This window comes from Lycorma delicatula, chromosome 7 (genome assembly GCF_047948215.1).
Source record: "Lycorma delicatula isolate Av1 chromosome 7, ASM4794821v1, whole genome shotgun sequence".
Classification (NCBI taxonomy): Eukaryota; Metazoa; Arthropoda; class Insecta; order Hemiptera; family Fulgoridae; genus Lycorma; species Lycorma delicatula.
In genome coordinates, this window is record NC_134461.1 from 119,079,948 (window position 1) to 119,094,632 (window position 14,685).

The 14,685-nt window shown below is 30.9% G+C and overlaps 1 protein-coding gene across 5 annotated transcripts in view; it reads right to left on the bottom strand.

Annotated features, from left to right (window-relative positions):
* The window catches only part of Isha (Insulator su(Hw) mRNA adaptor), a 113,413-nt gene that overhangs the window by 58,696 nt on the left and 40,032 nt on the right, over positions 1-14,685 (bottom strand). For all 5 annotated transcript variants that reach the window (XM_075371882.1, XM_075371881.1, XM_075371880.1 and 2 more), the window contains exons 6-8: positions 11,019-11,132; positions 8,042-8,172; positions 7,209-7,380 (exon numbers count right to left, since the gene is read on the bottom strand). In XM_075371882.1, coding sequence (XP_075227997.1) covers positions 7,209-7,380; positions 8,042-8,172; positions 11,019-11,132 — 417 coding nt within the window. The remainder of the gene's footprint in view (positions 1-7,208; positions 7,381-8,041; positions 8,173-11,018; positions 11,133-14,685) is intronic.

Below are 14,685 nucleotides of genomic sequence, written 5' to 3' on the forward strand. Positions count from 1 at the left end.
AAGTCGAGAGTTACAGCGTTCAAGTCCTAGTAAAGCCAGTTTTTTACACGGATTTGAATACTAGATCGTGGATACCGGTGTTCTTTGGTGGTTGGGTTTCAATTAACCACACATCTCAGGAACGGTTGAACTGAGAATGTACAAGACTACACTTCATTTACACTCATACATATCATCTTCATTCATCCTCTGATGAATTATCTAAACGGTAGTTACCGGAGGCTAAACAGGAAAAAAAAGAAAAAAAAAAAGCATGCCATCTACAGGATCATATTTGGCAAATATAATCATATTTATTTGGTCATACTTGTACCACCTCTATATCAGGCTGAGAACTTTCTGAATGACCCTGATGAAACACCATTAAAATTATACAATTTATTGTTGTTACGACTCATTGACATTACAAGGAGTGTGTAAGAAATGTGACCACAAATTCCTAAATTAAAGTTTATAAAGCCAAAAAATAAAATATATTAACATTTGAAATGGGAGGAATATTCAGACAACAATTTATCTAGAGCAATAGAGAATTACAGTGAGAGGCTGAGTAAACATACCAAAAAAAATTTTATTAATGTTTTTCTAGCATTAATGATTGACAGAGATCATCCCTAACTTTACAAAGGGGCACAACTTAATTTTTTAATTTATAGGAGAGCAATTAGAAATTTTCAGTAATTTTAATTTTAAATTTTCTTAAATCATTTAAAGAAATGATTTAAGAAAATAAAAAATTAGTTGTTTTTCAAATTTTCAGATTACTCAGGTAAAAGTGTCCATGTTCAAAAACAAATCAGGAAAATGTTTTGAATTTTTATTTACAAGGCAAAACACTCTGAAGCGCATGCAACACAATGATAGAAACCAAAAAAAAAAAAGATTTAAATTGTGACATCAAGTGACTGACTTACAAAAACAACTTATCAGGTTCAGTTTTCTTTACTATTAATACTACAAATTTAGTCCAGTCAGTTTTGTCTCAATTATCATCTTTCCTTACATTTAAGATTCTTAAATTAACTGCCACTTCCTTAAAATCTAAAAACATGTTAGTTGAAAACAAATGAACTATTATAAATGGTTTTGATAGTCTAACTACCCTGAATTTTGATGTAAGTTAGGATGGCAAATATAACACTAAAGCAGATTTCATGGATGCTGGAATAGTGGAGTGAGCAGAATCTCCTTCACTACGGCCGTGATCTACGTCTATGAATCATGAGATCTTGCCAATGGTGAAGAGGCTTGAATGCTCAGTGATACAGAGTAGCTGGACCGAAGGAGCAATCATATCGGAGAGGTATCTGTTTAGAGTCAGACTAAGGAATGATTCCTGAAAGAGGGCAGCAGCCTTTTCAGTATTTGTTAAGGGCATAGATTAGGAAGACTTAAACAGCCATATGAACATCACTCAATTTTCTAAGTACTGCGCAGCTGAAAGAAATGGAAAACTACAGCTGTTTTTTTCCAAGAAAATGTAGCTATCTGTATATTCATGTAACAAAGATGTTACATGATGAGAAGCCTTCCTTGATAAAATATTCCAGAGGTAAACTAGTCCCCGGTTTGGATCTCCGAGTGGGAACTGCTAAGGAAGGGATCACCAGAAAATAAAAAAAATAACATTCTATGAGTTGGAGCGTGAATGTTAAAAGCTTAAAAAAGGTTGGTAGGTTAGAAAATTTAAAGAGGGAAATGGATAGATTAAATGTAGATGTAGTAGGAATTAGCAAGATTTGGTGGGAAGAGGAAAACAACTTTTGGTCAGGTGATTTAGAATAATTAACTCGTGTCAAATAAAGGGCAGGCAGGAGTAGGTTTTGTAATTAACAAGAAGACAGGCAAGAGAAAAGAGAAATTCAAAAAACTTAGCAACAGAATCATTGTAATCAAGATAAAATCAAAATCTAAGCTGACAAAGACTGTTAATGTTTATATGCCTACAAGTGACGATGATGATGATGATGATGAGGTAGCGTGTGTATATGCAAAGAAGAAATTGACGAAGCAATTAAACACATGAAAGGGGATGAAAATTTAATAATAGTTGGAGACTGGAATGCATGCATTAGGAAAGATAAGGAAGGAAATATTGTGGGTGAATATGGGCTGGGCAAAAGGAATGAAAGAGGGAACTGACTTATTGAGTTTTGCATGAAGTATAATTTAGTAATTGTCAACACCTAGTATACAAATCATAATAAAAGAATATACACATGGAAAATGTCAGGTGATACTGCAAGCTATCAGATAGATTATATCATGATATTTAGAAATCAACTCGTAGACTGCAAAGCATATCCTGGAGCAGACATTTATAACGAGCATAATTTAATGATGTAATGTAGATTGGGGTTTAAAAACCTAAAGAAAAGGTGTCAGATGAATCGGTGGAATTTAGAGAAGCTTGAGGAAGAGGAGGTAAAGAAGATTTTTGAGGAGGACATCACAAGAGGTCAGAGTAAAAAAGGTAAGGTAGAAAATATAGAGGAATGGGAGAATGTTAAAAAGGAAATTCTTATATCAGCAAAAGCTAACTTAGGCGGAATAAAGAGAACTGGTAGAAAACCTTGGATATCAGAGGATACATTGCAGCTGATGGATGAACGTAGAAAGTATAAGAATGCTAGTGATGAAGATAGTAAAAGGAACTATTGACAGTTACGAAATACTAAAGTGCAAATTAGCAAAAGAAAAGTGATCAGAAGTGAAAGTTCTTCAGTGGAAAGTGGGTAGAACAGGAAAAATAAGGAGAATTTTGTGGTACGTAAGTTAAAATCTAATAATGTGTTAAATAAAAATGGTAAACTGATTAATAATACGAAAGAAAAGACTGATAAGTGGGTGGAATATATTGAAGAGTTATATGGAAGAAATGAATTAGAAATTGGTGTTATAGAGGAAGTTGAAGAGGTTGAAAAGGGAGCTACAATACTAAGATCTGAATTTAACAGAGCAATAAAAGATTTGAATAGTAGAAAGGCTCCTGGGATAGATGGGATACCTGCAGAATTACTGCGCAGTTCAGGTGAGAAAGCGATAGATAGATTATGAAATATAGATTATATTTACAAAAAAGGGGAAATTCCGTCAAAAAGAGTGTTATTGTCATGATACCAAAAAAACCAGGAGCAGAAGAATGAACAGAATAGTGAAGAATACAGAAAAATTAGCTTAACTACTCATGCATCAAAAATCTTAACTATAGAATTCTGTACAGAATTGAGAGGAGAGTGGAAAAGTGTTAGAAGAAGACCAATTTGGTTTCAGGTAAAGTCCTTGTCTCTATGACAAGGGAAGCAATTTTAGTGTTCATATTAATAGTAGAAGAAAGATTAAAGAAAAATAAACCAACATACATGGCATTTATAGACTTAGAAAGGGCATTTGATAACATAGGCTGGAATAAAATGTTCAGCATTTTAAAAAGTTTAGAGTTCAAGAATTGTGATAGAATAATTGCTAACATTTACAGGAACCAAACTGCCAACAGTAATAATCGAAGAGCATAAGAAAGTAGCAGTAATAAAAAAGGGAGCCTGACAAGGATGTTCCTTATTCCCATTACTTTTTAATCTTTACATAGAACTAGGAGTTAATGATGTTGAAGAATAATTTAGATTCGGAGTAACAGTACAAGGTGAAAAGATAAAGATACTATGATTTGTTGATGATATAGTAATTCTAGCAGACAGTAAAAAAGATTTAGAAGAAACAATGAATCGCATGGATGAAGTCCTTTGCAAACTACCACATAAAAATAAACACGAACAAAACAAAAGTAATGAAATGCAGTAGAAATAAAGTAAATGGACCACTGAATATAAAAATAGGGCAAGAAAAGTCCACAGTAAGAAGGAGAATTTTGTTATTCGGGAAGTAGAATTAATAAAGATAGACGAAGCAGGAGTGATATAAAATACCAAATAGCACAGGCAAAACGAACTTTCAGTCAGAAATATAACTTGCTTACATCAAAACTTAATTTAAACACAGGAAAGCATTTCTGAAAGTATATGTTTGGAGCGTAGCTTTATATGGAAGTGAAACTTGGACGATCGGAGTACGTGAGAAGAAAAGATTAGAAACTTTTGAAATGTGGTGCTATAGGAGAATGTTAAAAATAAGATGGGTGGATAAAAGTGACAAATGAAGAGGCACTGCGGAAAATCAATGAAGGAAGAAGTATTTGGAAAAATATAGTTTAGAGTAGTGTAGAGAAGAGACAGACTTGTAGGCCACACTTAAGGCATCCTGGAGTAGTTGCTTTGATATTGAGAACAGGTAGATGGGAAAAACTGTGCAGGCAGGCAATGTTTGGAATATGTAAAACAAATTTTTAGGGATGTTAGAGGGTATACTGAAATAAAACGACTGGCACTAGATAGGCAATCTTGGAGAGCTGCATCAAACCAATCAATTGACTGCAGACAAAAAAAATGTCCCATGATATGGTGTGAAGTAATTTGAAATAATGTTTGTAATTTGTAATTCTGTTACTAGGTTATTTGATATTTTATTTTTTATTATTGTTATTGTTACGGTTGTTATTGATACTGATGGCAGTTCATTGAATGAGTGTTCAATTACTTTAATATTTTTAAATTTACTAACTAAATTTGAAACAGCATTGCTCCAATTATTTGTTTATAATCAGAAAAAGTAAACTCCATTAACACCTTCATACAGCTGCTTCAGATACATGAATACACATGTAGGTATTTCTCACACACCCATTTTGTTGATACCCTCACGCCAAGTATAGCAGTGGCATTCTCTTGTTCTTATATTGTAAACGGTAAAAGTATAGGTTGTCTTCTTTTATAAAAAATTATTTCAATACCTATCGAAAGGAGATATACCTCTATAGGAAGGATTTCATTACCTGCTGTTGGGTTGAAAACTGCCACTGCTGTTTTGTAGGTATTTGTACCATTCCTCATATATTTTTACTTTTTTCTTCTCCCTTACAGTTTTCTTTTCAGTGATATGTTTATCATATTTTTAGGCCTACAAAAACAAAGAGTGCATAGTTTCTGATGGGTCTGTTAAACTGATGTCAAATGTTGATAGAAAAACTTCTATATCTGCAGTTGGTGAGTAAAGTGGGGAATTTTCCAAGCCAATAATAGCAATTAGTGCATTTACCTCATAAAATATTGAATTTGTTCTTTTACAAAAATTATTTCAAAAATCTCATAGCTAATGAAACTACAAAAAACAGAACCTCAACATCAAGGGCCCAACTAAGTAGTTTTAATGGGAAGACATATATTGTGGGAAAATGTCTTCTACTATAATCTTCAAATGAATATATGAGTTATGCCTATTAATACATTTTTTGCCTATTAATAAATTTTTTAAGTGTTATACATAGCATTCAACAAAAACGAGGCTCCATCACTCAGTAGTTTACAGTAAATGCATATTTTTGTTGAAATGCATGTATAGGTGTGAGATGGGTAAAATATTGTACAAGATGTTGGTACAACTGGAGCTGGAGTGGTGGAATCTGTTTACTGCCTGTACATTTCAGTATTGCCAGTCTGTGTCAAGCAGTGGCTTTTGAACAAGGTTGCATAATTGTGTTGTTGATTATTAAAATATGATTAACTGATGAAGAACTTGTTTTCGTGATGAAAACTTACTAGAGACGAAAATCTCATGTTGTGTATTGGTGAAAATTCAGGGAGAAATTTTAAAAGGAAGCAGCAGTAAAGTGTTATTCAGAAATTAGTTAAAAAATTTTGCAAAACATGTTTGGTGTTAGACCAGAAACTTTTGATATCCTATCCCAACAGAACAGTTTTAATCACACAGGTCATTATATCGGCAGTTACAAAATCTCCTCATAAATTTTAGCAGACTACTCTGGGAAAAGAACATTTCAGTAGGTTCAGCCCACACTGTAGTGAGAAGAATACTGAAATGTTACCTGTATCGAATACAGATTTTCCACGAGCTAGCTAATGCTGATTACGCTAAAAAGGTTCACTACCGTCAATGGTTCAAGAACTTTGTTAGAGGCAAGACTGGCATTTTAGATCAAGTGTTTTTCAAAGATAAAATGCAGTTTCACCTTGGTGGGTATGTCAATAGTCAGAACTACCAGACCTGGGGGTGCTGAAAACCCTCTCATTTTCTTTGAATTTTCCCTATACCCACAAAGAATAGGCATATGATGTGCAATTTCAAGGCAATGAATAATAGGATCCGCTTCTTTTTTTTTTAAACTGTGATGATGCCATTCACAGAGAAATTATTCAACAGTTCATAGTCTGATTGCTGGTTGTAACAGGACAGTGCCACTTGCTTTACTATGGAGATGCTACAGCATTTTTTCAGTGGAAGAATCATTTCTATACGATTGTGACCACCAAGATCCCCTGATCTGACTAATCCACAATTCTTTTTACGGGGTAACTAAAAAGAAATACTGCAGGAATTGAAGACAAACATTAACGTTGCCATCTGGGAAATACCTACATAACAAAAGTAGTCAGAAGCATGGTAAAATGTGTTGACAAGTGTATAGAAGTGGATGGACATAATCTTCAACGCCTTCTATAAATTATTATGTAAGTGTTTGCCAATAAATCTTATTTAGTATTGCATAAAGGCTTATTAAGATACAGCTATTCGCAACATTTTTTTAAATGACTTCATCTGACTGACTTTATGTCTTACTGAGAATGATATATATATATATATCTCAAACCAACTGTTTTCAAGATACACCCATACATCATGTCACAGAGAACATTAAAAAGACCACTTAGTCTACTAGTGGTCCACTAGTCTTACATCAAAATGGCCAATTTTTAAATTGTCCATTTGGAAAATTAGGGATGTGGTGACTCTTAAATATAACATGATAGTAAGAGAGTGACTCATAAACCAACAGAAACTAGCATCCATTTCCTTCTGGTAATTTAGTCATGTGTCAATCACATTTTTACGCATTAAACACATAACATCTCCAAAATCAGAAAATAGTTTACAATTATCTATGTATAATGCAATAAAAACTAACAAAAAAGTATAATTATTGTAGCAAAGTTAGCAGAAGTTAAACATGAATTTTATATCTTCTTTATTGGAACAAAGAAAATAATTCTTAAAATTTACAAAAAGCAGAGACTTTATCAACAACAATTAAAAAGCATAACACAAGAGTCAACAATTTACGTAATTTATCAACTTACAGGAAGTGTTTGAGCTAAATGTTTGTCAAACTCTTCTTCCTGTTGTTTCATCTCCTGAAGTTTTCTCATTTTTTCTTCCATATCACTCTGCTGCTGCCTTAATTGTTGTTGCTGATTCATATGAAGCTGTAAATTCTGTAGCTGCCGTAGTACTTCCGGATTACACAAAATGCTATTAAAAAAAAAAATTACAGTTAGGTGATTATTTTATTAGCTACTTATACAACAAATTAAAAAAAAAGCTACTGGTACAATTCAATTACAACTGAAAATGTCACCTTAGTACAATCATTAAAATCTGTAACAACTGTCATTAATAATTGCACATGACCGAAAAAACTGTACAACTTCAGTAAACTATTTGGTAAAGTGACAAGATTATAAGTCTCCTTGGAGCAAACAGTAAATTATTATAAATTATCTTGCAAAATTATGATTTTAGACTGTAGGGTAAATTAAAAAAAAAATGTTGCAAAAATTGCATTCTAGATTACAAAGTAAGAGTAAAAAAGAGAAAACAACATTTAATTCATTACAAATACAGAAGATCTGATTAAATTAAAAAAAAAAAAAAATCTGTTGGGTGAATTCTCTTCAATTGATGCTGTCTTAGATGGTTCAATAATCAATACTGATATTAATAATCAAATTAATTAAACTGTATTTTATAAAATATTAACATTAATAATAATAATCAATAAAATACAGTGAAAAACTTATGTAAATGTGAAATTTTTTTTGAAATGTTACTTTATTTACTAAAAAATATGAATGCTGATGAATATTCTAATAAATTAAATAAAATTTAAAAAAGAGAAAGCTGATTTACTTACCTTCCAAGAGAATCGATAGCAGAAGGAAGATTCTGCTGTTGAGGTTGTTGAGCCTGCGCAGGTGATGTCTTCCCATCTTCATCTTCTTCGTCACCATAGTCAAAATCCAATAATTTTTTATCAAATTTAACCTGGATTTAAGGACGAAAAAATTAATTATATTCTATAAACCATAAATTAATTAGATAGAAAATTCATAACAAAATAGCCGCTCATCTTCAAACTTTTTTCTGTAAATACTTCAAATACTGTAAATTAGTGACTAAAAATCACTAAATAAAGAATGAGAATCAATAATAATACACTTTCATCAAGAGTAGAAACTAGTTAATTAACAATAATATTAAGCTTGACACATCAATGTAAAACAATCACATTCCAGCTATCAGCTAACATGAAATGTAATCATTATTTCCATAAACAAGTTTTAATATTTAAAAGTAATTAAGTAGATAATAAACATTAATAATAAAAATAGGAAATTTATTTATTTATTTATTTAGCATATGGCACCAAAACAACACCAATTACAGTCAAAATTATAAACAAAGATTAAACAAAATAATATATGCTACTGATTCTTCTGGAGTCGCCATCAGAAAATCTCCAGGATTCTCTTCGTAATCTGTCCTAGGGCAAACTTCTGTGATGTGTCTGACAGTTTGATTTTCAGGACACTCACAAAGGGGCGTTGGTGTTTTACCCCATTTATACAGGAAATAAGCGCACCTACCATGCTGAGTCCGTATTCTGTTTAGCATTGACCATGTCTTACGTGGCAAGTCAAAACCCAGCGGCCTTTGAGTAATACATGGAATTTGGTTATCCTGCTTTGTGGTCCAATCTCGACACCAGGCATCAGTTAGGTTAAATCCGTCCTCTGTGGCAGCAATTGCTGTTTTGATAGGTGGCTTCCTAGATCGAAGCCGAACAAGTTTGGCAAAATCAATGTCCTCATGTATTGGCAGGTTTCGATGGTCCGTAATCTTCTTGTACTTTCTTACAAGAGCGTTTATACGGTGCAGGTTCGGGGGTGGTATGTGGCTCAATAACACGAGCCATTCCACAGGAGTAAACCTGATAACCCCGGCAATCATTCTCATAGTGTTGGCAATCATTCTCATAGTGTTATTAAGTTGAGCATCAATTCTATGAACACAAGGGCTATAGGAAATTATATTAAATGAAAAATGCTATGACACACCCAAAAACTCACATTACATATTTTTAAGGTCACTTTTGTATAAAAAAGATGTACTGTTATCAGTAAGGTAGTAAAAGTTGAATTTTTTTTAGAAGTTCCTACATATATCTAGTGCAGCTACGTCCAATCCACAGCTCAGTTGTTCCTTTTCTGTGGCCCTTATAAATACATTTTTTATGCATTAAAAAATCTAAAAAAATTATAATATATTTTATACAAGTAACTGAACATCTACTATATTGGCTATGACTGGTTAACAGTGTAATACAATTTTCATTGCTATTTTTTTATATTAAACTATTTTACAACATTCATAGATGACTCTTATAGTATTAAGTTTTTAACTTATGACGCTAAAGGTATATACTGTAAAAGGTTTTTACTTTTAAAATAATATAATTTAAAAATAAAATACATGTTTTAAATAAAAATTTAAAAAAAATTATTTTAGAAACTAAAATAAATGTTTAAAGGAATTTGATGAAAAAAAAATTATAAAAGCATATTAAAAAATTAAAACGTTTTGAATTTTTGAAAAATATTGTTTTATTACACTGAAAACTGTATAATAAAATTATAAGTATGTTAGTTCTAAACAATTTACTTATAACAGGCAGCTGGCCCTTTATACCTCTAGTCTATGCGGTGTGCGGCTCACTTCACATTCCTAGTATTTTATTGGCTTGGTAATGATTTTGGGATGGACATAGCTGATCTAGTGTATATCACAAGCGAGGAAGCAAAATGAACACCTTCTGAATGATGATTTTTTTACGTACTTGGCATCTTCTACTCTGATTTTACAATTCACCTTTTTTCTTTTCCTGTTTAGCCTCCGGAACCACTGTCAGGATTACTTCAGAGGATGAATGAGAATGATATGTATGAGTGTAAATGAAATGTAGTCTTGTACAGTCTCAGGTCAACCATTTCTGAGCTGTGGTGAATTGAAACCCAACCACCAAAGGTATCCATGATCTAGTATTCAATTTACAATTCACCGGCCTGTTTACAATTCAACTATTTATGACAAGTATGCATAAAAACTTTATTTCATTTAACTTTTTTATAACTAGAGAGCTTGTCTTTCTTCAATGACAGACATTTAACTGTTGTGAATAGTGAATGTAATTAAAATTTACTCTCAGTAAGCTGCAAATCATCCATTTGGATTAAATTAAAAAAACAAAAACAAATGTACAACAAACTGTAACTACACTATATAGTTTAATACCAGTTACATTTATAACATATATTACATGCCTTACACGTAATGAGAAAGCTATCATGAGTAACTCTAAAAAAATAAAACAGCAATTGATACAAGTGATAACTTATAATGTACTCATCACTCGCAGAGAATGCAACTCTGACTAGTGTCTCTTAAACTTCAGGTACCTTATAGTTATATGAAAGACTGGGGTAAATAAGTGTTGCAGTCATTTATTTCTTGAATAAATTATTTTCTGTCAAGTGAAAATAAAGTATTGTGTACTTGAAGTATGCAGTAAAACAGGATACAAGCTTTAATACCACTTGCTTCTGCTGTCCAACTGGAGAAAAGCACAAAATTAATCAAAATTTTTCTCTAGTAATTTAAACAATCATATGAAATAAAAAATGAATACTGTTTAATTCAAACACTTTCACTCTAATATACAAACAAACACTACTTCCTAATTTCCATCATTATACTAATAACAGTAAAAAAAAAAAAAGACTAACCATATAAGTGTAAGTAAAACTGAACACTACATAAATAAATAAAATCACCTGATCACTATTGCTATCCTTTTTAACTGGTGTTGAATCAACTGGTGTTTGATTTAAAAGAATATTTTGTAACTGTTGTAATTGCTGCAACATATTTGTATCCATTAAAGGTGTCTGTAAAGAAATAAAAGTAGCAGTCTATAAGCAAAATAAAAAACCTAAAACTTTACATTTAATTTATATCACTGGGAAAAGCAGTCGATCAAAAACTACTAAGGAATCCATAACTAAACAAAAAAACTACTGATCTGAAGTATAGAAACCTAGTTTCACTGATTAACAAGTCATTGCACAAAAAGAAAAGCATTTTTTGCAAAACCTACAATAACAAAAAGGTATCTCTAAGCATTAACAAAATTTAACTCCTATCGATAAAACCCCTAGAGAGAAATCACATATATACTGGAAAAAATTATCGCTAAAAAACAATGTATTACTTATAATACAGTAGAGTGTCTCAATCAGCAATTTTTACAGAGGATGATGCAAGTTGTAAATAATTCTCACATCTGTAAAAATATTTTATCAGAATGTACACAGTCATTTATTGGACTGATATATATATATATATATATATATATATATATATATATATATAGCAAACTAATTTACAACTTGATGATGCAAGTTGTAAATAATTCTCACATCTGTAAAAATATTTTATCAGAATGTACACAGTCATTTATTGGACTGATATATATATATATATATAGTTTCATGCTTCATATATAAAATTATCACACTCAATACATTTTTCAATTTTATTTATTTTTTAATTATAATTTTCTCCAGCCCTATTTGCTTATTTTTTAATAACCTACAACTTAAAACCTTACTTTTAGGCATTAATATTTAGAATTATTTTTAGAGATATTTTTAATTAAATTTTCTTTAAGTTCTAAGTTTTTAAAAAATTATCTTTCCTCAATATTTATTTTACTAATTTTCTAGATATCTGCCATCAAACTAGGCACTTAACACACTGTAACACCAATTTTTGCAGACTCCTATTAGAGAACTCAGTCAACAAGGCATTAAAGTAGTTAACCAAAATAAGTCATTCATCATTGTTTGAATTGCAGAAAGGGGATGAAAAAACTTTCATTTGAATTGCACAAAATAAATATAAAATACTGGATCTAACACTTACAGATTCAGCAGGACCTACTTGAGTTTTTCAGACTTCTGAACTGAATAAATAACTTTTTCATTTATCTATCATTCGTTGATTGACAAATCAGGCTGGCCTGTTTGCTGTTCTTGAAGATTTCAGTTTTTTTTGTGGTAGACTGAATGTTTTCTAAATAAGTTTTATATCACATAATATTAGGTTTGAAATTTTTTTTTGTGTTGTTTTTATGTTGATGAAGTATTTATTTTTTACAACAAAAACTGTCACAGACTGTGCACTATACAGGACAATGTGCTCTACATCATAATAAAATTTAGTATTTAGTTAATTGTGCTGGTGTTAAAAAATTGTTATTTTAATATATTGTTTAAATTTAAAATATATATTTTTAGTAAGGATGTTACAAGAAAGTTTTGTTTAAAATGAACAATAATTAAAAAAGTAAGACTGATTGTGAAGCAGAACTTAGGAGCATGAGGTTTATATGCTTTTGTTTCGTGCAGTTGGATAAGAAATTAAAAAATATCATAGAATGTGCACCTAAATTATTTAAAACTGATTTTATTGACATTGGACTAATTGGGTGAAGTTGAGTGATTTATAGTGAATACAGTTGCAATAGAGATAAGGAAATTATTACTTTTGATTAACATATGTAATAATATTAGTCTAATAAATAAAATAAAATAAAGGGTTTACATTTTTTCTTAATGAAGTAACTATATGCCAACATTTATAAATATTGATATAAACTAAGTTTATGTCTATTTATGTTTATAAAATGCTTAAGGGATTTAAACTACAGGCCATATAACTATGTGTATTTAAATATATTTTCTTCCTCACTTGTGTTTTAATTTTTTAATCTGTGTTTTCAGGAGGTTCCAGTTTGTTGCCCAGCTGTGTCAGCTCTCTTGGTGCATCTTGAATTCTTTTTTTTGTCTGTATCCTTTGGGACTAACTATCTCAATTTCTTATAAATGAGGCTTTGCTTAATTGACTTTTTAAGTGTTATTCCCATGAAATTACATATTTGGTTCTATATTTTGTTAGAGCTTTGAGTTGTTGAAATTCTGTAATCTATTACAGTAACGAGTAAATTGTAACCTATATCAAAATGTACAGGACACAAAGGGGTAGGAAAATGGCCAAAAGTGTAAATTTTGATTATTTAAAGACACCACAGTCTGAGCAAATTGGTGATGAAGTTTCAGAATTTTCTGTGAACATATATATATATATAGAACTGAAATTTTTAATGGATGTTATATTCAGAAGATTCTGTGGTAAGAATTCTGCCTCAGATTGTAAGTGTGCTAAAAAAAATTGGATGCAGTAATAAAGTTAATAATAACTTGACCGCACTTATAAAAAACAATAATTATACGTTCAAAAACCAGGTTGGAAAAGGAAAACTTTTTGAGAAGTGAAATCACAAACAGTTTTACTCTTGAACAATGAAGAACAAAAAAAAAGTTAAAGCTTAAACAGAAGCTAAATGAACTAATTGCAATTAATAATAAGCTAAATTTAAATATTTCAAATCTCACTGATAAGTTGGAATCACTAAAAATTGAAAAAATAAATTAAGAGATTTACAAATTAAGAACCATCAGAAAAAAATTCAGCAGTTGGGGACATTCATGATTTTATGTCTGGGTATTGTAATGGTTAAGCATTCTAACAGTTCAGTGGAAAATTGTGGAACTGCTGACGAAGTGATTGGTCAGGAAAATCTGTGATCATTTGCTCTCTGTATCTGGAAATGATCTTGGTGATTTTTCTAGGGAACCATTCACAGCTTCTTCATTGAAAAAGGACATAGCTGTAGAGTAACTTAAGGTTGATTTCAAGAAAAAAAGGATTCTTACTTTGAATGAAAGGCAAAACCTACAGAAGAAATTACCAGATTTATTTAATGAGAACTTTTCTAGTGTTAACTCTTTCATAAACCCAGAGCAAAGCTTTTGTGTTAATGTTTGATAGTTTGAAATATTTAGCGGGGCAATGAATGAAAATAATTAAACTGTTATAATAGGGGATTGTAATAATGTAGGAAAACTGCCGATCAGTTTGTCCTTGCTTAAGACAACTAAAAGTTTTAAGTCACTTTTAGCAAGGTACAAAATAAAATAGTTTTTGCAAATACTTTTAATCATTATGACAGTGTTCAAGCAGAGGAAATATTAGTTGTTAATTCTGTTCTTAAGCAAAATTCAGAAAAAGTGATTTAGGAATTTCTTTTTTATATTTGAATAATAAACTAAAAAAAAGAGATTTTACTAATCATGGTCTGGACCTGTTAAAGACTGGTAAAACAAAACTCACAGCAGAACTGGTCAATTTTATTATTCCTTTAAAAATGGTACTGCTAATATAAAAAACTGTTCCCTTATTACTGTACATGAAACTTTTTACCAGTCTTTGGTCTCCTTCTCAGCAACTGATACTGGAAAAAATTGCTCCTCATCGTATCTTGTTTTAACAGGTTCTTCCTTTTTGGGTTTTCCCACTGACAGATGATTGGGAAAAGCA